Here is a 26,320-nt window from a genome sequence, read left to right on the forward strand (position 1 = left end):
CTTTTTACACACTCAGTGACTTCACTGATATACTATTAGACTATATCTGCTTTTTTGTTATTATTTATAACCAACTTTTCATCCTGTTGAACCAAGGTCTCAGGTATTCCTCTAGAATTGACTTGGGGTAATGCTTCCTCTGTATCTGGCAGTCGGATCCCCAGTGTGCATTTTTCAGCTTGCTTGCCCTTGGCTGCCATAGAAATGGGGAACAAGGTTTTGACATTTGAAGTGGGGACAACCATGGACAACACATCCACTCTCCAAAAAGACCTCGACTTTGTCTCACATTGGTCTAGCACATGGCAACTTCAAATATCAACTAGCAAATGTTCTACCCTCCACATCGGCAAAAAGAATCCAAACCTCATATATAAACTGAATAAACAAAATCTCACAGCCAACGCCCACTCAGTAAAAGACCTTGGAATACTAATATCAAATGATCTAAGTGCCAAAGCCCACTGCAACAATATAGCCAAAAAGGCTTCTAAAATTGTCAACCAGATCCTACGCAGCTTCTGCTCTGGCAATATCACACTACTCACCAGAGCCTAAAAAACTTTTGCCAGACCCATCCTTGAATACAGTTCATCTGTCTGGAACCCATACCACATCTCGGACATCAACATCCTTGAAAATGTCCAAAGATACTTCACCAGAAGAGCCCTTTACTCCTCCACTCGAAACAGAATACCCTACGAAAGCAGACTATCAATCCTAGATCTAGAAAGCTTAGAACTACGTCGCCTAAAACACGATCTAAGTATTGCCCACAAGATCATATGCTGCAACATTCTATCTGTCAATGACTATTTCAGCTTCAATCGCAACAACACAAGAGCACACAACAGATTCAAACTTAATATTAACCGCTCCAAACTTGACTGTAAAAAATATGACTTCAGCAACCAAATTGTCGAAGCGTGGAACTCATTACCCAACTCAGTAGTGTCAGCCCCAACCCCAAACATTTTTCCCTTAGACTATCCACGATTGACCTCTCCAGGTTCCTTAGAGGTCAGTAAGGGGTGTGCATAAGTGCACCAGTGTGCCTTCCATCCCCTGTCCAATTGTCTCTCCTTATCTCATTTATCTTTTCTTCCTTTCAAATATGTTCACCTATACTTTTATATCTTATCTTCTATTCTTTTCTTTACTTATATTATTACATATCTTTCTCTTCAATGTGTATTATGTATTGGACAAAAATAAATGAATGAATGAATGAATGAATGAATGAATGAATGAATGAATGAATAAATAAATAAATAAATAAAGTGAGCTGGTGTGAAGTGTTTCTATGAGAGTCAACTGAATGGAGATGTTCAGACTTTTCCAAGGCCAACTGTCCTGGCCCTCTGGTGGCATATAACATTTGCTGAAGAGTTTTCCTATAACATCATATTAGATGCTGATTGATATTTTGGGGCTGGACCCCGAGGGAGGGATTTGTGGTGACTTTCAATGTGTAACTTTCGTGTGGATTTTTTCTAGATCTGTTCATTCCAAGTAAAAGTACCTCTTTTCCAAATCTATGGAGTCTGGGTTTTTCTTTCTTATGGTTTGAAAGGAGGCAGACCTGACAACCTCCCTATAACTGATTGCTAAACTAATCTTGTCCCTTCCTTGTCCGTCCCTTTTGTACATAGCCAAGTCTGGGACCACAATGATAATGCAGATTCTTGGCTCTCTGGCTGGTTGTCAAGCTGCTTCTGCATAGAAAGTGGGAGCAGTATGGTAATCTCTTGACTGGCTGCAATATTGTCAAATATTTAACCTTTTCGCCTTGATTCTGCTTGTGAATTTTCTACTACCATACTTGCATTTTAAGACTAACATTCACTGTTGGGAGGAACAAAGAATCAAATATATTGGTGTGTTATTATAAAGTGGCATACCAGTTCTAAAAGGGCAATCTTTTAACTTTTCACATTCTCAGGATAAATTGGATCATAAGAAGCAGCAACTGACAAGTGATAATTAAACCTAGAGTAATACAGCTGGCTGCAGAAAGACTTAAAATCCATCTGTGTGAAAGCAGTTTCCTATAAAGAGCTTCCTCTGTTTTCAGGTTTTAAACTGCATGGAACTTATAGAAGCCTGTTAAGAATTAGAAATAGGTTACACGTGTGACATCCATAGTATCTGGACAAGCAGATGCTGCCACTGGCTAGCCTTCAACAGTGAAAGCGGCCAATGCATAATTACTGTAAGAATTGGTTTGTCCATCACTTGGCACCTTTTTGAAAAAGAACAATACCGGATGATGCAGCAGTTAACATCTGAATAATACTGCACACATGCAGACTCTGTATGTTTTATTCCTTCGGTATGCAATACTGAAATGAAAGAACAAATATAACACCATGGCAAAATACACATCTTGCATTCAAAAAGTCTTAGCTCAATAACCAACTATTCCAGATATTTGTGATAAAGATTCCCATCTATGAATCATGGACAATGGTAGACACTGACTGAATGAAAGGCCTCTTAAATGAAAAACAAAACTAAAAACTCCAAGACAAAAGCAACCAATTACTTGAATATTGAAAGCAGCTAAGCAACATAGATAAAGCATTTTCCTTCCTTCCTCTTCTTCTTTTTTAATTAGCAACAAAGACAATTTCTAAATGGCTGACTTCAGAAGGCTCCCTGAAATTAGAAAAATTATAAAAGCCAGAAATATTCAGTGTCAATCCTAATTCCGTAAAACCAACGCTTATGAAACTATTCAAGCTCTATAACAGTTTGGTCGTCAGGAGTAGCCCCATTCATATCTCAGATACATCATGGAAAAATATATCTAAAGAAGCAGATATACCCCTCATTTCGGGATGGGGTCCTCTCAATAGCCCCATTCTGGTCGAATGTACTAAATGATCAATTCTCCTTGGAGGAGGCACTCTTCATATTTCCTATTCACCTTGTGAATTTAGATTTTTCCAGGGTTAACACTGAAAAGGACTAATAAATCTAACAATATGGCTGTTAGGTTCTTGGCCTCTTCCAGACACCAAAAGTAATTCCTTTCCTCACAGTCTCTTTAGCAAGAATTTATTGGAAAAAAGGAGATTACAAGACCTCCAGAAAATAAAATAATTCCCACAGCCAATGTAGATTAAGGCAATGTTCCCTTCATATTGCTTTATTACTGTATTGCTTGTTTGAGAGAACTGGAGAGTGGAAGGTCTTGTCATTGATAAGAAAAGAGCTTGCAGAATGGCCTCCTAATTAGTCCGCGAAGCAATAATTACATGTTCACACATTAAGCTATGCCAAACTGATTTCGGTTTAACTCCATAGTATTAAAACTGTGTTCCCTAAAACATCAGAGTTCTATGCAAATCAACATGACAATTTAGCTTGAACTGTGTTAAATTATTATTCCTACATTAATTGTAATGTTTTGTTCAAATAAAACAAACTACAGAAAATGTTATCATGGATTCTGGACTGATTTTTTCAGAGTTTTCTTCACAATCTTCATACTGAAGATTCCTCAGGTACGTTAAGTTTGAAGACACTGATATATTGATTTAGTTCAATATACAAACCTAGCCATAATTGTTTATAAAGCTTGGTTGATCATTTTTTGTTGTTTGGGTTTTTCCCCAACTACCTTACTGAAAGTTATTCTACTGGCATGGCTTTAAGCTCTCAACTAATATTTGCAACATGGGAGTGGGGTTCTATTCCATTTTCCTTGATCAGCTGTTTGAGAGACAATGAAAAGGAATTGACACATACATACACATATCCATTAAAAAATGTTCTGACAGTCATTGGGCAAGAGCAGTGATGGCGAACCTTTATGGTTTGAGTGCATGTGCTAGCTTGCGCACATATGCCCACACCCATTCCCTTCCCCATGCATGTGCACCACCTGTGTGCCCCTGCACATGCACACAACCCCCATCCCCTGCATGCATACAGGCCTCACTGAAGTCTGGGATGGTGAAAAAAATGGCCAAACGGGCAAACCAGAAGTTTGGAAAAACGGACTTCCAATTTGCCCATTGTGTTGTTTTTATACTTCTGAGGCTTCAGGGAAGCTTCCTGAAGCCCCGGAGTGCGAAAAACAGCACAGCAGGCAAACTGGAAGTCATTTTTCAGAATTTCCAGTTTGCCCATTGAGCTGTTTTTTAAACCCCAGGGCTTCAGAAAGCTTCTCTGAAGTCTCCAGAGTGCAAAAAACAGCACAACTGGAAGTCTGTTTTTCTGAACTCATGGTTTGCCTCTTAGGTGGTTTTTTGCACTACAGGGCTTCAGGGAAGCTTACCTGGAGCCTCCAGAGGGCGAAACAGCCTTCTCCAAGGCTGAAAATCAGCTGGCTGCAGCTGACATAGGCAATACCCCGATATGTCTCTGTATGCCACTGTGGCACACATGCCTTAAGTTCGCCATCACAGGGCTAGAAGATTAGATTAAGAAAAATAAGAACTAAAACAACTGAAATATAGCAAGAATTCATTTTAAGGGATTTACTGCCCTTTACTGTGTATGGAAATCACAAGTGTTGTTTCCAATGTGATTTTCAAGCAAGAAAATGCATCTTGTTTCAATGGGGTGGGTGGGGGATTGTTACATTATTATTCAAGTAATGGCTTTCCATTCAGGTATGTGAATGGAATTTGGAGAAAAAATTTCTGAAAATGGAAAGCAAAGATATAAAAAGCATGTAATAATTATAATTTCCATATAATTTTATGGACGTTTAATACTAAACTTAAAGAAACAAAAAGAATAGTAATAAAAAATAAAAAGTGCAAGAAAAAGAGAAAAGAATGTGATAAAAAAATAAATACATAAATATATCAAGCTTATTTATTATACAAATTTAGTAATTTCCTCTCCCCTATAAGGTTACAGACATATTTTTAAAACCCATATATCTAATTCCTTAACTATTACAAATCAACTTTTCAATCTAGGTGTCACTCTGTAAAGATTTGCTAGAATTTTGCAAATAAAAGTCTTATTTTAACCTTGATCAAATAAACTAACTTTATTTTCAGTCCTTTTCCTTTTTATTTCTAACAGTCTTTAGTTCATTCAAATACATATAAATTTGAGTTGGCTTATACTTTTTTTCCTGTTGTAATCTTTAGCCACCTTTAGTGGCTAAATTATAAAGTTACTTCTCTTTTTATGAACTAAGATAATCAAAACTACCCACAAGCACTACTTATTTTTTACAATTAGTTCCCAAATCTTAAAGCAAGAGTCAACATTCCAAATTTAAACCAGACTCTTAATCTACTGCAAGTTTTTGATCAAAATCTTATGTAACATTTTGCTGTTTATTTCAATTTCTTTAACTTCCTAAGTTATAATTAATAATTTCATTTTTCAGAATTGAAATTAAACTCCTTGGGCAACTTTTCAAACTTATTTGTCCAAAGGTCTAAGTTTTAAGATGGTTGATAGGAAAGTGAGGCTTGTGAACTTAGTGTCCTTTAAAAGGCTGCACTACAACTGTGAGCAAGATGGCCAAACCAGTGCTGGGCTCCTACTGGTATGGTTAATTGTGCACAGCTCCATGGTTCTGGTGTGCAAGTGTGGCATTGAGTGCAATTTTGCTTCCCACACCTGTGCAGGTAGCAAAATCTTGCATGGGGATGCATGTGTGTGCGCATTTCAGCGAGCTTTTTTGCTTCTCCACATGCAATAGGAGCCCACCGATAGGAGCCCACCACTGGGCTAAATCTTTTATCTCCTCGCACTCAACCCCATGAAAGACCGCTGTCTTGCAGATGCCTTGCAAGGACCAACCGTTCAGAGTAATTTGGATGATCTCCTGTTTTTTCCTTATCCAGAGAGGTTCCAAAGAACCCATATACTCACCAATTCTTTTATCTTTGCTGCAGTCATTGACTATGTTTTTGCAGAGAGATTTTATTTTTCCAGGCCTCTCCCTGAAGTCTAAGCAGGACCGTCGATAGGGCAGTATTACCGGTACAGGCGTCACGGGCCCGGGCAAATTGAAAAATGAGGGGGGGGGCCGCGAGAGTGCTAAGGAAGCTAATTGGATTCAGTTGCAAAATTGTTACAATCGGGAGCAGGCAAGAGCACAAGTCAGCAAAAATGCCTAATTTTCTCTATTCTGCCTGAAGAACTTCATAGCTGTTAAAGATGAAGTTTGGATCAGACCTAATTTGGTATACATTTTGATTATGGTGTTAGGTTTTTTTTTAAATTGTTCCCTTCTAAGGGTGAGGAAAAGATGTGTTGCTTTGGAGTTGACATGTTTTTTGGAGCCATCTCGCCATTTTAGATTTGAGAACAAACACCATCCTGGATTCGAGAAGCAAGCATTCTGGGAAATAGGAAGATTTGAATATGCAAAGGAGAAGCTGTGTAGAACTAAGGATTAAGGATTTTCAAAAAACAAACAACCACATCATATTTTGAGACTTGTGCAGTGGGATCTGAAGCGGGAGTTTGGTATTTTAAATTTCACATTCTAAATTATATTAAATGCATAAACAGTAATATCTCACCGTATGTTTAATAGATATGATAACATCCTAGGAAAAGAAGAAAGAATAAAGAGGAAAAAAAGATGTTGCTCTTACAGCCATGGACATGCTATTTGTTAAGAGACATTATACATTACACATTTAAAAGCTTAAATATATTAAGTTATGGAATTCAATAGCAGGTACATGTATGAGAAAAAATCTTGGATTTTTTGCACATTTGCTTCATAATGTGGATTTGATGATACATGAGGGTATGTTCTTTTTTATAAAGCAATTTTAAAATTTTGCAAACTTTGGAAAATGCTATAAGGAGATAGGTGGAGAGGTTAATGAGAAGAAGAGGGAAGGGTTTTTTGCTCTTCCCTCCTCTTTCTCTTCTTTTTTCTTGCACTGTGCTTTTTACACCTATGGTGGAGTTTACTATAGTTTTAAACATTATTGCGTATAATTTATCTTCTGGTTACCTGTTATTTATTGGTATTATTGTGAAAACAAATATTTTTCTAGTGTGATGCAGGACTGTTTTGTCTTTATCCTTTGTGCCATCTTATTGCTGCTTTTAATATTGTTGATGGCAAAATTAATAATATTTTGTTAATTTGGTGTATTTGCACTGTTCTGGTTATTTATTTATTTATATGTATGTAATATGTTGATGCCACTTGAATATATTTTCTGCGTTATTAACATATTATTAATCTGTCAAACAAGTGTACCTTGTTGTAGTGGCAGGGTTTAATTTTTTTTAAAGGTAAATTTAAGACATAATTGGTATGTCGCAAAATAAAGTAGTTTTAAAATGGGGGGGCAGACACTTAGGCTGTATGGGGCCCCAAAATTCCTGATGGCGGCCCTGAGTCTAAGACTTCTAGTTTCCAAAACTTTAAAGGGATTCTCTTGTAGGTCTCATTTGTTACACAGGCTATATATCATCTATCAATGCCTTAAACTAGAATTGCCATCATTAATGGAGTGTATCAAACTATGGTGACATCAATATATAATGCTACACAGGTGATGATGCCATGACACAAATATCTGCCTCTTTTGCACTATGATATCTGATGCAAGTATGCATGTTAATCATAGCACCTGTGTAATTATATCACTATGGATACATTGTCATTTACTCCCTATCTCTTGTCTCATCCCAAAGTTAATACCCATCACCATTACTAACATTTTTAGCAAATACAGAAAAATATGTTGTACATTAAATGTGTAAATCAATAAATAACAGAATAGCTTGGATAGAAGGAAAGAAGGAATGGGGGGGGGGGGCACACCAAACATATGAACTATGTAATCAGTTTAGAAATGACTTGCAAGGGCTTATTAACACTTATCAAATGGACCCTGAACCCAGCCAGAAGAACATTACAGCCAGGAGAAAATTGCAATACTTTTCTAGGATGTTGCTTTCTGATTACTTGTAATAGAAAGATAAGCAGCAGAGAAACTCAAATTACTGTTAGCGTGTTTTAAAATGACAGAAGTTAATTAAGAAGGTTTGGGAAATGCATTGTGTATACTATTTGAATATCTTCACTAATTCAGCCAGTCAATTTCTTTGAGGCCAGCAGCAGTGAATGTTTCTCAGTTTCAGGTAGAATCTATGCATGTCTCTACCTGGTGAATTTTTTCTCATTCTCCTTCTGTAAATGAAAGCAAAGTTAAATTTCGTCATCTGTCCAATCCATTTTCGCAAACATATCACACAGGCTTCTCTTGAGATTGTATGATCAAATCCCCTACTGGGATCTCAGATCTTATAATCTAAAATAGCTGCAAGATATCCAGAAATGAAAGTATCCGTAACACCAAGAAGGCTGTGTCATATATTATTAATGGGTGCAAACAAATAAAATGGGATGAATTCAAATGTGAATAAGGCCTTTGGCTTTGATATCTTGAAAAGAGAATTAAACAGATTAATGGAGGGTAAGGATAGCAATTATTTTTAACTATAGTACATGGGGGCCTGTAATAAAATGTTGCATCATGGATTACTCTGCTCAGCCAGGGTTATTGCAGGATGTGCTGTGGCTTTCAAAATGATTTTTGGTTTTGCAAATAAGTGTCAGTCAGTGCCCTGTGTCTAAAAAGCATGACCATTTCTCCTTTCTTTCAATGGAAAAGGCTCTAAGCTTTCACAGAAAATGCAAATGGGTATAGGAAAAAATCAGTAGCACTTTCAATGTACAGTATATAGAAATTGTGAATCAACCAGGTAGCACTTACAAGTAAATGCAATGTGTCTTGATTATTAATAATTTGGCAGTCTTTTTCTTTATTGTCACACATTCACTTTGTTAAAATATTTCTACATTGCATCTCATTTTAAAAACATTAAAGTGGTTTGCAGTGAAAGCTTAAACTGCTCATATTCTTCAGCACCTTAAACAGTTATAAGAAAGCAATTATCCTAGTATTCACAATTACAAGGCTGTTTAATTGGATGTTATTCAGAAAAAAATAGGATTAAAGTGTGGACTAAAAGAACTAAATGTAGTTTTAGGTCACCTTCTACTCTTTCTTTTTGAAATAAATGTTGTTTTTGCAACTCTCACAAGTAGCAGCTGGTGCTTGAAATAATGCATTCATTACTAGTAGGAAATTCCAAAAAAACGATGCACTGACAAATTGTTCTTCAATTGCTCAGAACAGTAATCTATTTAGGGTAACAAAGAGCAGGATAAAGTTAAGAAAAATAGCTGTTTTGATTTAATTTCCAATCTTTTATTAATGGACATCTGGTTGGATGATTTGGCTTCCAAAAAACAACAACCCCCAAACCTCTTTAGAAGAGTTTGTTTGTTTGTTTGTTTGTTTGTTTGTTTGTTTGTTTACTTACTTACTTACTTACTTACTTACTTACTTACTTACTTACTTACTTACTTACTTACTTACTTACTTACTTACTTACTTACTTACTTATTCCAATACACAATGAGAGTTTTAGTGGGTATATATATATACACATAGTAAAATACATGATGAAAGTTATAGAGGATATGCTCATAGTAAAATATATCTATGAAAGAATAGAAAAGAAGATATAGTAATAGAACATATCAATGAAAGGATAGAAGAAGAGATATAGGAATAGAAGAAAGAAATAGGAGATATAGGAGAGCAATAGGACAGGGGACGGAAGGCACTCTAGTGCACTTGTACTCGCCCCCTATTGACCTCTTAGGAATCTGGATAGGTCAACCGTAGATAATCTAAGGGTAAAGTGTTGGGGGTTTGGGGATGACACTATGGAGTCCGGTAATGAGTTCCATGCTTCCACAACTCGGTTACTGAAGACATATTTTTTACAGTCAAGTTTAGAGCGGTTAATATTAAATTTAAATCTGTTGTGTGCTCATGCTGTTGTGTTTCCCATACCATTCTTTGCTCCTTCCAATGTTTAAAGCAAGATTATATTTATCAAGGAACTTTTGTCCAATAGAAGTGCTTTAGTAAATATTCAAAGGGCAAGACATTTTTGAAGATAAATTACCTAACAGAATTCAAGCCTCACACCACTGCTATGGGGGGGAAAATGTTCCTGGTCTGGCATTGAGAAAATGTCATTGATTACTTGGACCTGACACCAGACTTTGGGGAAGAGATCATTTAATTATTTTGCTAAAGAACACTGAAAGGCTGCCAATTTATTGTGAGTGTCTTATTTAATTTAAATCAGATATAAGAAACCAGACAGTGAGGCAGAGAATTAAATAGTTAACTCCATTACCAATATTTTGTTGGCATGAAATCAATCTCAATTTGCAATGCCTCAGCTTTAATACCACATCTCATCATATTTTGAACAGCCCTAACAGCATACCCTATAACAAAAGCAAGTTCAATACAGTTATCATTATAAAGTAAATGAGTACAGGATTAGAGCCTTAATGACATCACAAAACATTAAGCATGTTAACGTGTACCAGTAAATCAGAAGTCTGATAAATTCTGCCTTATTTTGGGTAAGCTCAATCATTTCTACTTGACCGTTCTTGCAACAAACCACAGAAATCCTTTCATAGTTATTTTCAGTTAATATCATATAAGAATGTATCATTCACATATTACTTTCATGTTGTCCTTGGCTAATTTAAAACCCAATCAATCAATCAATCAATCAATCAGAATAGAGCTGGAAGGGAACGTCTAGTCCACCCCCCTGCTCAGGGTTTTAATGGGTCACTTTATTAAAATTAAATGAACATTAACTGATTATAGACCAATAACCAAGACCTGCAGAGGCCACTAAAAATTTGGGGCGGAAATAATTCATGAATAACCTTCCTTGGCAACTATGGGCATAGCTCCTTGCTGAACAAGGTGAAGGTGCCATGCCTTCACCCGGTTCCTGCCCATGCCTGTGGGAGGGTTCACCGTCCAATCTCCTTCCGGTTATTTGGATAGGTGAGTCCCAAAGGCATTCCCTCTCCAATTGCCCCGGCTGCATGGTACCTGGAGCTCCTGGCTAGAAATTGTCCATCATCTTCCAAAAGATGCCCTAAAAGAGAACACACAGTTGGTACCACTGCCCATTTTCCACCCCTAACCTGCCAAACCCCAGCGACCAAAGAGAAGCCAATTATCGAATTGTGACAAACTGTGTTACACCCCCTAACCAGTCCATCCTCACTCCCCAGTGTGGAATAGTCGAAAAAATGGTCACCGCGAAAATGCTGACACTGCCAAAAATTCCTATTTGCCCCCACTGAGCGACCCCTTCAAGGCACACTGTAAGATAGGGATGGAGGGAGGGTGTCCACTTCTTCTGGAGCCGGGGGGGGGGCAAGAGGGAGGAAGCCTGGGCATGGCCCTCTTTATAGGACTCGCCCAGGAACGCCCCTGGCTGGGAAAGGCTATGCGCAAAAGTGCGACACCTCAAAAGCAATCCCGTGATACCTCGCGGGATCGCAGCTGCTCACACGAGCAGAACAGAGCCAAGTTCCTCCTGGCCCCAGGTGCAATTTCAGGCAGCCAGAAATGCTGCCCGTGCATTTCTTTCGAGAAGTTCAAGGCCATCACATGTTCCTAAGGGAACACTTTCTGCCTCGTGTACCCCCGTAACCAGTTAGGTCCCACAGACTCGTCCTTCTCCAGGTCCTGTCGGCCAGACAATGTTGTCTGGAGGGATCTAGGGGAAAAGCCTTCTCTGTGGCGCTCCCAGCCCTTTGGAATGAACTCCCTCTGGAGATACGTACCACCCCCTCCATCCTGGTCTTTCACAAAGTCCCATCTTTACCAGTGTGCATGGGGATCATGAGTATTGAGATCAAGTCCAGCTGTAACCATGAGTGATTGATTAGGCGAATGTGGATACTTGTGTTGGGATGAATGGGGTATTTAAATTTTTTAAATTTTTTCATAGTAATTTTTAATATCAGATTTCTATACATCTGTATTTTACTGTATTTCTTAAGTTGTACGCTGCCCTGAGTCGATTGAGAAGGGCGGTAAGTAAGTAAGTAAGTAAGTAAGTAAGTAAGTAAGTAAGTAAGTAAGTAAGTAAATAATAAATAAATAAATAAATAAATAAATAAATAAATAAATAAATAAATAAATAAATAAATATCCACTGTGGAAGGAGGAGTTGCCACATTGCTATGCTGGCAAACCTGAATGGGCAAGGTGACAAATTTGCGGGTGGGGAGCAAGGCATATGATTTTTTAACTGGGTGGGAAGCTCATATTCAGGTTCCCTGTGGAGGTGCCAGGATGGCTATGGAAATAAATTGGAATTTTAAGCAATGCCTTGACTTGAACTCTGATTTAAATGTGGATGTTACCTGGAACCCTGACATATCCACATTTGCAATTCACATTGCCTGCCTTTGCTTGATGCATCCCCAGATAAATGTGGCCAAGGAACATCATCTTTTGCAGTGATGGACGTTAAGAAAAAAATATTTTCCTTTTGTTTAATTAGCCTGAAAAGCAGATCACAGCTCTGACTTAGGAAGGGGAGGTTGGGGAGAGGGGCTTTTGCACAATATCATACTGCATTACGTATGTCAGTTCGGTATCTGGATGCAATAAAGAGGACACATCCTGGGTCCCTTCAGGGAAGCAATGTCAGCCCAGGAAGAATGGCTTCTCTGTGGTGGCCCCTGCCCTTTGGAATCTACTTTCACACCAGAATATTGCTGAGCAATTATACCTAGCTTGGGCCTTAGAATCAGGTTGTTCCAACTATCCAGTTGATTAGTTTAAAAGAATATTGGTTCTGATCACCATTTTATTGTTTTAATAATATATTAATTTGTATGGGATTGATTATGATTTTTCCCCCTTGTCTAGAGCCACATGACCTGAGCCATATAAATGGTTTATTAAACAAATCAGACAGCAGCACACTGCTGATTTTAAAAATATTATTATTATTATTATTATTATTATTATTATTGTTGTTGTTGTTGTTGTTGTTGTTGTCGTTATTATTATTTAGATTTGTATTCCGCCCCTCTCTGAAGACTCTGAAAACTTAATTTTTTTAAGTTAATATGAGAAGATAAGTATTGTGGAATCCAAAATGAAGTGCTTTTATATATATGTACAGAGCTGGAAGGGTTCTGATCTGATAGCTCTAACTGCTAGTTCTCTGCTTTACAAGGCAGAGTTCACCAGATCGAATCCCAGTAAAGGAAAGGGTGTGGCTAGCTGATGAGGCCAGAACAAGGCCGAAATGGGACCATCCTAGTCTCCCTTAATTTTAAAATTCCAGCTAAAAACATTTAACATATATGTGTGTGTGTGTGTGTGTGTGTGTGTGTGTGTAATATATATATGAGGTTCCATATAAGGAACTATGGCAGGATGTTTTACATATCCAAACAAGTCTAATTTATTATGGCTTAGAGGTTTTTCCACAACAATTTACTCCTAGCAGCTACATAAAATGTGTATTGATTTTAGTGAGATATTGCTCATAAGTAATAACAGATATAATGAAGCTGATGGGCAGCAATCTGAAACATGAAAATAATATATATATGGTGGAGGATAAATGCCAGTAGACCATAGAACTTCTATGCTATTCAATTCACAGGCACCTACAAGAGAAATCTAGAGATTAAAAAATTGCATTAGTAAATGCTGGACATCAAAGATCCAGAAGTGCTATAATAGGTAAACAGGGATTAGGAGATCAAATTTACATCCACTCTCAACCACAAAAAGCTTGTTTAACATATTTTACCAGGTGGTTGGGAGGAGAAAGAATTAGTGAGGCAACCATATTCATTTTGAAACACTTTTTTAAATTCCTAAACATAATTTTTTACAGCCAACAGGACTGATACCAGCAACTGTGAAGTGATTGACAGTATAAAATTATGTCTTTTGTCATGTTTTGCATACTTTTGTCAGCTGTTGTTTGCTGCTTTATTTCATGTGTAGTCTGCTAATTGTCTTCCTGCTCATTTGAGCAGTATTAAAAAAGAAGGTATAAAAATACAGAAACGGCAGAGACAGGGACAGGCTGACAAAATAAAACAGAGTGCAGTTTAACACTGTCATAATTAGCCCAGGAAAAATATTACTGTGAATTGGTGCCAAGAATAAATGGCGTGATTTATTGCAGTTCTTCATCCTGTAGCCCATTTACCATTTGGTTGATCAGAAGGTGTGTGGTTTATTAGACAGTAAGCTAGCACAATTCTCATTAATAAAATGGAAGAAGAATACAAGTTTTCAAGAAGTTTGGGTAATGTATGTCTGAAAATATCAAAAAATAGCTGGACTATAAATCTGTATCAACTGTTTAAGAAGAAAGTTTTTTGTTCCTAAAGAAAATTTAGGCAGGAATTACTTACTACCTTCTCCAAGATGTAAAGAAGAGAAGGGAATGGAGTAATTCTATAATCATCTGTATTCAATTAATAGATAGATGTGTCTCTCACTCAACAAAAAGAAGAAGAAAATGATTCTGCCAGGTGAAGATGTATAAGTGGACAATCAAACTATTAATTGATTGGAACAACTACCCTATATTGACAATGTATAATATTTGGGATAACTTGAGCAGAAAAAAGGAGTTAAATAGAATGCACTATTTCATGAAAATGTATCAAACATATTACCAAACATTAACTAGAAAATGCAGCTACTTAATTAACAACTAATGCACAAAAGTTCCTCTTCTGAAAAGTTTCCTTGATAGTACTATTACATGTGGTTTGTTACATGTTAAGTGCTTCCTATGTTCCAACTTGAGAAAACAGTAACCAAGATTAAAACTGCAGCCGGCTGTTTTAACTTGTTTAAGAAATGGATTATGAATGATAGCAACTTTTATTCCTTTGTGAGACAACTAACTAGATTTTTCTACCGCATTTCCTAAAGCAAGGGAAAAAAGGAAAAAAACAACAAACCGTTTAAAAAAAATATTAAATATTTAAAAATATTGTACAGAAGATATAGTATTCTTTAACTGAGGGGGAGGTACAATCCATGGTTGTCTTTGGATGTAAAAAAAAGTGCAACTGTGCAGTTTTGAGGAGTCTCATGCTCTTTTAAATTGGCCCAGATGATTGACATGATCAGGAATTATGTCAATTTTCTCCTCCTAAAGCAGAGGGCACAACCCCTCCGATTTTGCTACCTACCTGATCTCATTAACAGCAATGGAAAATCATTGTTGAACTTGAGCAAGTCCAGTAAGAAGAAAGGTCATTGCTTAATATCCAGAACAGAGCAAGGAGAACTACCCTTTCAATGTACTTTCTCCAAATCTCTAGTTTAATGTAAAGAGGATTTTCAAATAGGGCTCCCTAGGACAGTGCCAAAAGGGTGTGTGTGTGTGTGCTCGCATGCATCCATATGCCCACATCCCTAACCTCCCTCTCCCCTTCCCCCATGCACACACACACCTACACTGCCCTGCGCATGTGCACAATCCACCCCACCCCTGCGCATGAGCACAAGCTTTACTGAAGCATGGGATGTGAAAAAAGAGGCAAACCGGAAGTTTTGAAAAACCATTGTGCTGGGTTTTGCACTTCAGAGGGTTCATGCACATCCCTCCGGAGTGCAAAAAACAGCACAACCGCAAACTGGAAGTGCATTTTCCAAACTTCCAGTTTGTCCGTTGGGTGGGTTTATTGCACTCCAGGGTTTCAGGGAAATGTCCCTGAAGTGTCCGGAGGGTGAAACGGCCTTTCCCAAAGCTGAAAAGCAGCTGGCCAGCACATGCATGAAGCTGGGGCTGACATAGGCAAACTTCTTGCGTGCCCTCTGATATGACTCCGCGTGCCACCTGTGGCACAAGTGCTATAAGTTCACCATCCCGGCCCTAGGATAGCATCACATTGTGCTTTTACATCTTGTCATAGTATAATTCAGAGAGTTTACTTCTGCACTTCTATGTATATCTATACAGTGATCCCCCGCTCGTTGCGAGGGTTCCGTTCCAGGACCCCCCGCAACGAGCGGGTTTTCGCGAAGTAGCGCTGCGGAAGTAAAAACACCATCTGCGCATGTGCAGATGGTGTTTTTAACTTCCGCAGCGCTAGCGAGGAGCCGAAGATTGGGGGGCGGCGCGGCCGCCGACATGGGGGGCTCGCTAGCACCCCCCCGAACCCCCAACCCAGGTTTGGGGGGTGCTAGCAAGCCCCCCATGTCGGCGGGGATGTTTTAAAACACCCGCGCGGCTTTCCAATGAGTCCCGAAGACAAACGCGGAAGTTTGCCGTTTGTCTTCGGGACTCATTGGAAAGCTCCGATCGTTTTAAAACAGTTGCGCCGTTCTCCGCTGACTCCTGGCGAACTTCCCCGCTTTAGGAGTCAGCGGAGAACGGCGCGCCTGCTTGGCTTCCCTCGCCAGCGCAGCCAACGTGCGCTACGATCTTCCGGGCGAGCCAGGCTCAGTGACAGAAGGCAGCCGCTTGGCCCGGGATGCTGGGCCGAGAGGAGCCGGGCTTGATCCGCTGAGCCTGGCTGGCCCGGAAGATCGTAGTGCGCGTTGGCTGCAGCGGCGGCGACATTGCTGCCGGCTTGGCTTCCCTCACCGCTGCAGCCAACGCGCGCTACGATCTTCCGGGCCAGCCAGGCTCAGTCACGGAAGGCAGCTGCTTGGCCCGGGATGCTGGGCTGAAAGGAGTCGGGCTTGAAGATCGCAGCGCGCGTTGGCTGCGGTGGCGAGGGCTTGCGATGGAGGGTGGAGGAAGCAGCCATGGGAGGGCGAGCTGCCTCAGGGAGGAGGATCGGGCGGGACCAGGTGGGGGCTGGAATTTCTCCGCTGGGAAGAAGCGGCCAGGGCGAAGGGCGGGCGAGCGGCGAAGGGCGGGCGAGCGGGTGCTGGGGAGGGCTTCTCGCCCTCCCGCCAGCAAGAGGGGGAGCGAACGGCGTGGGCGGGCGAAGGGCGGGCGAGCGGCAGCGAGGAGTTTGCGTGGGCGGTGGGGAAACTCCTCGCTGATGCCAGCAAGAGGGGGAAGACCCAGGGAAGCCGCCCAGCAGCTGATCTGCCAGGCGCCATCTACGCATGCGTGCCCATAGAAAAAAGGGCACGCATGCGTAGATGGTATTTTGACTTCCGGGTTCAAAATTCACAAATTACCCTGTTCGCAATGGTTGGGGACGCAATAACCGGGGGATCACTGTATATCTATTTCTATATCTATATCTAATCTATATCTATATCTATATCTATATCTATACAGTGATCCCCCGCTCGTTGCGAGGGTTCCGTTCCAGGACCCCCCGCAACGAGCGGGTTTTCGCGAAGTAGCGCTGCGGAAGTAAAAACACCATCTGCGCATGTGCAGATGGTGTTTTTACTCCCACAGCGCTAGCGAGGAGCCGAAGATTGGGGGCGGCGCGGCTGTTTGCCGCCGGCATGGAGGGCTTCCTAGCAGCCCCCCAAACCCGGGTTGGGGGTCCGGGGGGCGCTGGCTCTCGCCGCTTTCGAGCTGAATCCGGGAGCGAATTCGCTCCCGGACTCAGCTCGAAAGCGCCGAGAACGAACGGCAAGGAACGGCTTTTCCACGCCGTTCATTCTCGCCGCTTTCGAGCTGAATCCGGGAGCGAATTTGCTCCCGGATTCAGCTCGAAAGCGGCGAGAATGAACGGCAAGGAACGGCTTTTCCACGCCGTTCATTCTCGCCGCTTTCGAGCTGAATCCGGGAGCGAATTTGCTCCCGGATTCAGCTCGAAAGCGGCGAGAACGAACGGCAAGGAACGGCTTTTCCACGCCGTTCATTCTCGCCGCTTTCGAGCTGAATCCGGGAGCGAATTTGCTCCCGGATTCAGCTCGAAAGCGGCGAGAACGAACGGCGTGGACAAGCCGTTCCTTGCCGTTCGTTCTCGGCGCTTTCGAGCTGAGTCCGGGAGCGAATTCGCTCCCGGACTCAGCTCGAAAGCGCCGAGAATGAACGGCGTGGGCGGGCGAAGGGCGGGCGGCAGCGAGGAGTTTGCGTGGGCGGTGGGGAAACTCCTCGCTGATGCCAGCAAGAGGGGGAAGACTCAGGGAAGCCGCCCAGCAGCTGATCTCCCGGTTGCCATCTACGCATGCGTGCCCACGGGCACGCATGCGTAGATGGTATTTTGACTTCCGGGTTGAAAAATAGCGAAGTACCCTGTTCGCAATGGTTGGGGACGCAATAAACGGGGGATCACTGTATCTATATCTATATCTATATCTATATCTATATCTATCTATCTATCTATCTATCTATCTATCTATCTATCTATCTATCTCTATCTATCTATCTCTATCTCTATCTCTATCTATCTCTATATCTATATCTTTATTGATGATTTGATTTGATTTGATTTCTCTGAGGACTCGGGGTGGTTCACAACATATATAAAAATCATAGTAATACATCTAATCTAATTAATATTATTTAAAAACCCTCAAAAATCCTAAAACACATTAAAACATTAAAACACTTTAAAACATTATCATTCACTCGATTAAGCACACTAAAAACACTCATGGTCAGGGGGAAAGATTTAATGACCCCAGGCTTGGTGACAAAGATGAGTCTTTAAACTTTTTTGGAAGGCAAGGAGGGGGTGGGCAGTGCAAATCTCCAGGGGGAGCTGATTCCAGAGGGCCAGCCCCTCCACAGAGAAGGCTCTTCTCCTAGGTCCCGCCAGCCAACATTGTCTGGCTGATGGGACCCTGAGGAGACCAACTCTGTGAGACCTGACCTGACGCTGGGATTCGTGTGGCAGAAGGCAGTCTCAGAGGTAATCTGGTCCGATGCCATGTAGGGCTTTATAGGTCATAACTAACACTTTTAATTGTGTCTAGAAACCAATCAGCAGCCAATGCAGTCCGCAGAATGATGGTGAGATATGGACATGCCTTGGAAGGCTCATAACCGCTCGCATGGCTGCATTTTGGACGATTTGAAGTTTCCAAACACTCTTCAAAGGTAGCCCTATAGTTATATATCTATATTTATATCTATGTTTATGTCTACGTCTACATCTATGTCTACATCTACATCTACATTTATATCTATATCCATATCTATATCCATATTCATATCATCTACATCTATATAAATCTCTGTACACACACACACATGTACACAACATATAACTCAACCCTTGCAAAGCAATCTTATTCACTAAAAAGAGATTCTATTATCTTACTTATTGTCTCATATGTGCATTTAGAACTGCAAAAAGAAAAATCAGACTCAGTTTTATACGATCGTGTATGACAGTGATTTTTTTTTGCTGTTGTTGTTAATCTGCCAATAGTTTGTTGGTGGGGAAAATCAGAACAAAGTGGACAGTGGCAAAGAGAGACAACTTGTTCCGAGAATTTAAAGGAATTTACACAGAACCTTTGGTAAATCTGGATAGCAGCCATCTCAACAACAGTGATCCTGTTTTACTTCGTTCTAAAAAGTGGATTATTACTCATTTATATGCAATACACTTAGAAAACTGACTTTTCAAAAAAGCTGTAAGGCATCACACCTGCAGTACCAATGCTCATTTGTGTTTGTTCAGTTTATATTTTGTCATATACAGTATACATAACCTAGGCATTTGCCTACGGCGTTATTGTGTGTGTGTGTGGTTACATATATAAATACACACACATATATACACTGTAACTGTATATGCATAGATACATTTAGAAACAGAATAATATACATATATTACTGAAGTTCTTACATATTTCTTTCCCCATCAAGAACAGCAATGACTATATCTTTGACACATATTTTATGATTTCAAATAAAAACATTCAAATCAAGTGAAATTAAACTGAAAGTACTTTTCAAATTATCTAATTAAATTCCTCTGCAAGGGCAGATTCTTTGGAATGGGGAGGAATTCTGAGAAAGTGTGCCCTTATAATAAAAGTCCTACACAACCTGGGATACATTGCAACTGACCAACAATGTTTAGCGATTTAAAAAGACTTAATAACAAAAATGATATTAAACAAGGGCTAGATAAACATTTCAGCGTCCCATTTTACCATCTTTCTTGTCAGAGTTGCTAAGTGAATCAAGGCAATTGTGAAAAATGGGCATTAGTCACTTTTTTTTAGAGCCCTTGTAAATTTGAACAGTCACTAAATGAAATTGTTGTAAGTCAAGGATTACCTGTACCAATCATCTGAAGGGTTTTCTGATCTGGAAATAGGTACAATTAGCACACTAGATGAATATGTGTGAAAATATGTGCCTCTTCACCATGGCTGGTACCTGTTCTTCCACAGAGAACTATTACGTCTAATAGGTCCCTCAGGATGCATATTTGTTTCATCCAACACTAAAAATGTAAAGTCCCCAGCAACAGAACCAGTTCTGAGTTTGTTATTTCTGATCCAGACCTGCATATGATTCACAATATTTCAACTTTTCCTCTAAATCAGGGAACAGATTTGTGGCCTATAACGGATGCTTTTTCTTTTCTCCTTCAAATATCCTTTGACTTTTCTGAGCTTAACTTACTTTTAAAAACAGCTCCAGAATCATATCCAGCAAAGAGTTAGAAAAATTTAAGCCAGTAGTTCCCAACCTTTTTTTTGGCCATGCCCCACCCAAGCATCTCTAAAATCCCCCCATGACATATAATTCTTACTATTCAAAAAGTAAACTCTACACATGCAGAGGAAGCCTGAAAAGCCATTAACTTGGTTTAAGCAAGGCTCCAATTGCCCCTATTAAAGATCAAATTGCCGCCTTGAGGAGCATAGGCCCCACATTGGTTTAAGCCCTTCCAATCTGTGCTATTGCCCTACCCAGTGTTTCCAACGTTCAGTTTAGTGACAGTCTCTCTGTCTATCTCCCACCTGTCTTCTCTTTCCTATGTACAGTGTTCCCTCGCTTTTCACGGGGGATGCATTCCGAGACCGCCCGCGAAAGTCGAATTTCCGCGAAGTAGAGATGCGGAAGTAAATACACTATTTTTGGCTATGAACAGTATCACAAACCTCCCTTTAACACTTTAAACCCCTAAATTGCAATTTTCCATTCCATTAGCAACCATTTAGATTATTACTCACCATGTTTATTTATTAAAGTTTATTAAAAAAATATTTATTAAAAGCAGACAAAAGTTTGGCGATGACATATGACATCATCAGGTGGGAAAAACCGTGGTATAGGGAAACAACCCGTGTAGTATTTTTTAATTAATATTTTTGAAAAACCGTCTTATAGACTTTTCGCGAAGTTCGAACCTGCGAAAATCAAGGGACCACTGTATATCCTTTTGGAAGCAGAAAAAATCATGGCAAAGAAGAACATCTGAAAAAAAATACTTACAGGAGGAGTGGATGCTGGGAAAGCTTTTCCTCCCTTCTGACACAACGTTTGCATCACCCGTGCAGTGCATTTCAGAGTTCATTATTCCATCCGGAAAGCAGCGGTAAAAGAAATCAGGACGTGGTCTGCAAAAAACCCGAGGAACATTTGATATGGAAGAGCAGTCATTAGTAAAGCCTCCAAATGATCATTATACTGAGCTGACTGTTTCTGCTGGGGAAGCTCTCTCCCCCCCCCCGCCCCCGCTTACCACAGAGTACAAAATTAATTAGTTATTTTCATCCAAAACATTGTGACCAGGAAAGCAGTTAAGAGTTCTAACCGCCTAGAGTTAAACCAAGGGGCTTATATAAGAAGACCATTTTCAAAACTTAATTGGCTTTCTCAATCTCTTGGAAAAGACCACACGAAGCACTTGTAAAAGGTGAAGAAAACAGAAAATTCATACTGGTATCACACAATGAACCTATTTCAACCGAGCTGGGTTTATGAGAGCAGAAAATTAAAATTAATTTCTTCTACAGTTTCCCATACAAGATTTCATTTCTCCAAGCAAAGCACAAGGGAAGCTACTTTAACCTAAACACCTGTGTGGAATTTCCTGTTCTGCTCCCTACATACAGGGAGAAAATCCTGTATATGTTTTTTAAAAAAATTCTCATTACAATACTCTTTAAGGTATTGTAGACAGGTTATACCTTGTGTACCTGGGTGCTCCAAAGTGATGCAATCTGAAGCTATATAGTATTTTCTAGATATCTAAGCAATCTACAAAGCATTATTTTTATTTCATTTAATCACTCATTACTTTGTCCAACTTTACAAGTATATGTACTATGACACTAGCAATAATGATGAAAAGCAACCAAATGTCTTTCAGGATATTTTGGGTATTCTCTAAAACAAGCTTTTTGTTTGTCATTTTCATCCACAATCATTATGGCTACCTTGGTGTATATTGAATAGTTACTCAGGGCTTACCTCCCCACTATTAATTTAATAGTGTTTGTGCAGAGTCCATTTAAAGCAAGGGCCAAGGAGACAGCTAAAAGCAAACAAAAACATATAAAACTGTAAGCTATACTTTAAAATTTGCAATCAGAATTCAGAAATAGGCTGTTAAAATGTTTTCAGAAAACATAACTGAAAATTTGATGAAATATGAAATGTTTCCAATGGATTCTTTTTCTCTGATCATTTGGCATGGTGAATTCTTATCTCATGTCTTAGGAATGCATAAATTCCTCTTTCAGGTTAAAGATGGATTCATATTCAATCCCATTACATCAACAACCAATCAATAAACCATTCCTTCCTGCTCAACTTACTCCCAATAAGAAGGATTATATAAATAGCTAACAAAGATTGATATATACTCTATTCCAGGAATGTCAAACTCGATTTCATTGAGGACAGCATCAGACTTGCGTTTGACTTCAGGATGTCGGTGTAGCCAGCTTGATGTCACTCATGTTGGGACATCCTGTGGTGGCCCAAGCACTCTGCCAGCAAAAACAGGCTCCTAAGCTCCTTTTTTGGCTGTAACAGCTTCCTGAAACCATCTGCCAGCAAAAACATAGCTTGGAAAGGCGACCCGCAATACTCCTGATCTCCATTTTTGGCTATGGTGGCCTCCTGCAACCTTCTGCCACCGAATACAGAGCTTAAGAAGGCCACCCGCATCCCTCTGAACTTTGTTTTGGTTGGCAGAAGCAACACAGGCAGGTCGTTTGCTGTTTCCAAGGCAGCCCCATGGGCCAGATCTAAGTACCCCAGGAGCTGCATCTGGCCCCTGGGCCTTAAGTTTGACACCCGTGCTCTACTCCATATAAATTAGAAAAAGTTTTTCCTCCCTTGCAATGGAGCTACCAAGATCAGCAGTCTTGCAAGGGTATGCTTTTTAGGGACTGCTTTTTAGCTCTCTGTTTATCAACTTTTTAATTGACCTTTTTTGTGGACTGTGTGCTTTCTAGTGAATGCTAACTCCTGGCAACTGCCTTGACTATCTGGACTCTGAAGTTTTCCTAGCAATATATTTGTAAGTTGCTTTCTATTTCTTAGGTCCATGCTAAAGATGAGGCCACAGCTTACAGTTTACCATTTTCTAATCAAGTGTCTTAACCTCTACACTAATTCAACTCTTTATGCTGACATAAGGAAATGATTTATTTATTTATTTTATTTATTTATTTGTCAAACAATTATAGGGTGATAATTTGTAGATATAAAACATTAGATAACTAATGATAAAAAGTAGACAGGGACGGTAGGCACAATGGTGCGCTTATGCATGCCCCTTACAGACCTCTTAGAAAGGAGGAGATCAATTGTAGATAGTCTAAGGTTAAAGGTTTTGGGGTTAGGAGTAGAAACCATAGAATCAGGTAGTGCATTCCAGGCGTTGATTACTCTGTTGCTGAAGTCGTATTTTTTACAGTCAAGATTTCATCAGATGTAAAGAGATGCTGGCTTTTCAAAAAACAGTAAGTCCTCCATCATCAGAAGAAACCTTCATAATTCTGTGGATTGCAGAATATCAACGCAAAACTAGGAAATACTGCATCACTCAATAACCTATATCTTCTCCTATATAGTCTATATATATAACCTATATCTTCTATTATATTCTTTCTTAGATATATTTTACTATGAGTATATCCTCTATAACCTTCATTATGTATTTTACTATGTGTATACCCACTAAAACCCTCATTGTGTATTGGACAAAATCAATCAATAAAAATAAAATAAAATATTTCCAAATGCCCAAGAAAACTGAAGTTCTTTCATCAATTGCTTTTAAGATCATCATAAAATTTGTTGGAAATCCAATAACCATATTTACCTGAAAGGAAGATGGGAGTTTCTCTTCTCAAAAAATAATTACCTTAAATAATAATAAATAGAGGCAGGCACTGTTGAAAACAAGCAGATAGATCAAAAGTGGAAGCCTGTGGCCATAATAAGATAGTTAACTATAAGACCTTTCCTTCTGCCAAAGTGAGACTTGGAACTAAAAAGACTTCATACAGGTTGCCCAGGCAGTAAGGACAAAGCAATAACTTTGATTTCTTCCCTCTTTGTAGACACACAATTTTTAGAGTGGAGATTAATAAGAGACATTGATTTCCCCTAAACTGTTACAAGATTTCATAATGGCAAAGAAGATCAGAAGTCAAAAGTATTCTTCCTGGGAGAAAGGTTCCTGAACTCAGTAGGCCTATTTAATTACTACTATCTTTTTTTCCTTCTCTATTATTTTCTTTTTTTCCTCTCCTTTCCTTCCCCATCTACTTAATAGGTAATTCAATTTTTTTTTTTTGAAGGGAAGGAGGTCTTTGGTTGATTTGTATAGAACATATTGTTTGCATATTATTCTATCAATACATTGTGATAACTTTAGAAGAATCAGTGCAAAGGAGAAGAACCTAATATGTGTAAAATGAGAGGAAGGATAACAAAAAGTCATAAGAGATGATGATGATGATGATGATGATGATGATGATGATGATGATGATGATATCTTTCAATTATTTACCAGTATAGATACCAAACTTTTGAACGGAAGTTTTTTAAATCTACCAATATTTCTGGAAGAAAACAATTTCCCATCATTTAAAACAAAATTTAATATTATTCTTGGCATACCTAGCAAAGCTTCTTTAATTTCAGTCTTGTCTGTGCGTCGGATTATTTTCACCACAAAAATGACAGCCAGGGGTGTTAGGAATGAAATGGCCTACAAAAGACACAACAACATATTAATTGTTACTGCTGTGTCTCTCCATCAGAAATAGTAATTTCCAGTTTGCTTCATTTAGATCGGCCGATTATCTGTTATTAGTGATAACAAAGCTGCATTAACCCAAGAACAAAAATAAAAAATAAATTACTATTATTACAAAAGGAGAGAGTAAATTCTGAATCTGAACTGATACAAACAAATTAAAGCTGTAAACTTAATAATGATCAGCTTTCAAAATGAAAATCAAACTCTGAAAAAGAAGCAATACATTACAAAACACCAGGACAAAGATTTTCCATAAATACTCATAGCTTTAATATATCCTATCTATTTTGCAAATGAAAGATATGCATATGGAATATTCTTATTTTTCAGAATCAAACTACAGTGATCCCTCAATTTTTGCGGGGGTTACGTTCCAAGACCTCCCGCGAAAATCGATTATCTGTGATATAGCGGCGCGGAAGTAAAAACACCATCTGCGCATGCGTGCCCTTTTTTCCATGGCCGCGCATGCGCAGATGGTGGAGCCAGTGGCTGGGGAGGTGGATTCGCCGCCCCCACCAGCCCGATCTCCCTCCGGTGGCTGGGGAGGTGGATTCGCCGCCCCCACCAGCCCTTCCTGCTCTGGGTCAGAGCCGCGGAAACCTTTGGCTCGCCGAGGCTGCGTCTGACCCCTTCGTTTTTATTGCAGCGAAGGAGGCGAAGCAAGGCTCCAAGCTTGCCTGCCACCGCCGCCGCTACACCTCCGCCGCCTCAGCCACCCCCTCTGCTCTGCAGGGACCTCGCATGCCACGATCTCCCTCTCTCGCCCTCCCCGCTCTTCTCCTCGGCGGCGGCCAAGCGGCAGACCCAAACTCTCCCGGGTCCCTCTCTATCCTATCCCCACCACCACACACACACACGCCGCCGCCATCCACCCCGCCGGGTTCCCCGCTTGCTCTTCGCCTTCTCCCGCCTCCGAGGCCGACCAGCCCAAGCCGCAAGCTTTAGCCGGAGGCGGACCTCGCAACCGATTCCGCACAAGGCACCAGAAACCCTTCCACTCGCGACTCCCCACCCCGATAAATTCACCCAAAAAAAGAGAGACCCCCTTCAGAGAAACCCGTCCGTACACGCACACAAATGCACAATCCGAAGAAAGGGGAGGGGAAAGAGAGGTTGCTTTTTTTCTTCTCATGGGCAAGTGGAGGGGGGGAGAGAGAAGGAAAGAGAGAGAAGGAAAGAAAGAGATGAGAGAGGGAGGAAGGAAGAGAGTGTGAGAGAGGAAGAAAGAGAGAGAGAAATGATAGAAAAAAGGGGAGAAAAAAAGAGAAATGAGAAAATGATTGAAGCAGA

The 26,320-nt window shown here is 40.0% G+C and overlaps 1 protein-coding gene across 1 annotated transcript in view; it reads right to left on the reverse strand.

The window, feature by feature from the left end:
• Nucleotides 1-26,320, reverse strand: part of PLPP4 (phospholipid phosphatase 4) — a 157,661-nt gene that overhangs the window by 64,863 nt on the left and 66,478 nt on the right. The window contains exons 3-5 of the mRNA XM_070753999.1: nt 24,886-24,976; nt 22,219-22,282; nt 21,238-21,362 (exon numbers count right to left, since the gene is read on the reverse strand). Coding sequence (XP_070610100.1) covers nt 21,238-21,362; nt 22,219-22,282; nt 24,886-24,976 — 280 coding nt within the window. The remainder of the gene's footprint in view (nt 1-21,237; nt 21,363-22,218; nt 22,283-24,885; nt 24,977-26,320) is intronic.

Source organism: Erythrolamprus reginae, chromosome 5 (assembly GCF_031021105.1).
Source record: "Erythrolamprus reginae isolate rEryReg1 chromosome 5, rEryReg1.hap1, whole genome shotgun sequence".
Classification (NCBI taxonomy): Eukaryota; Metazoa; Chordata; class Lepidosauria; order Squamata; family Dipsadidae; genus Erythrolamprus; species Erythrolamprus reginae.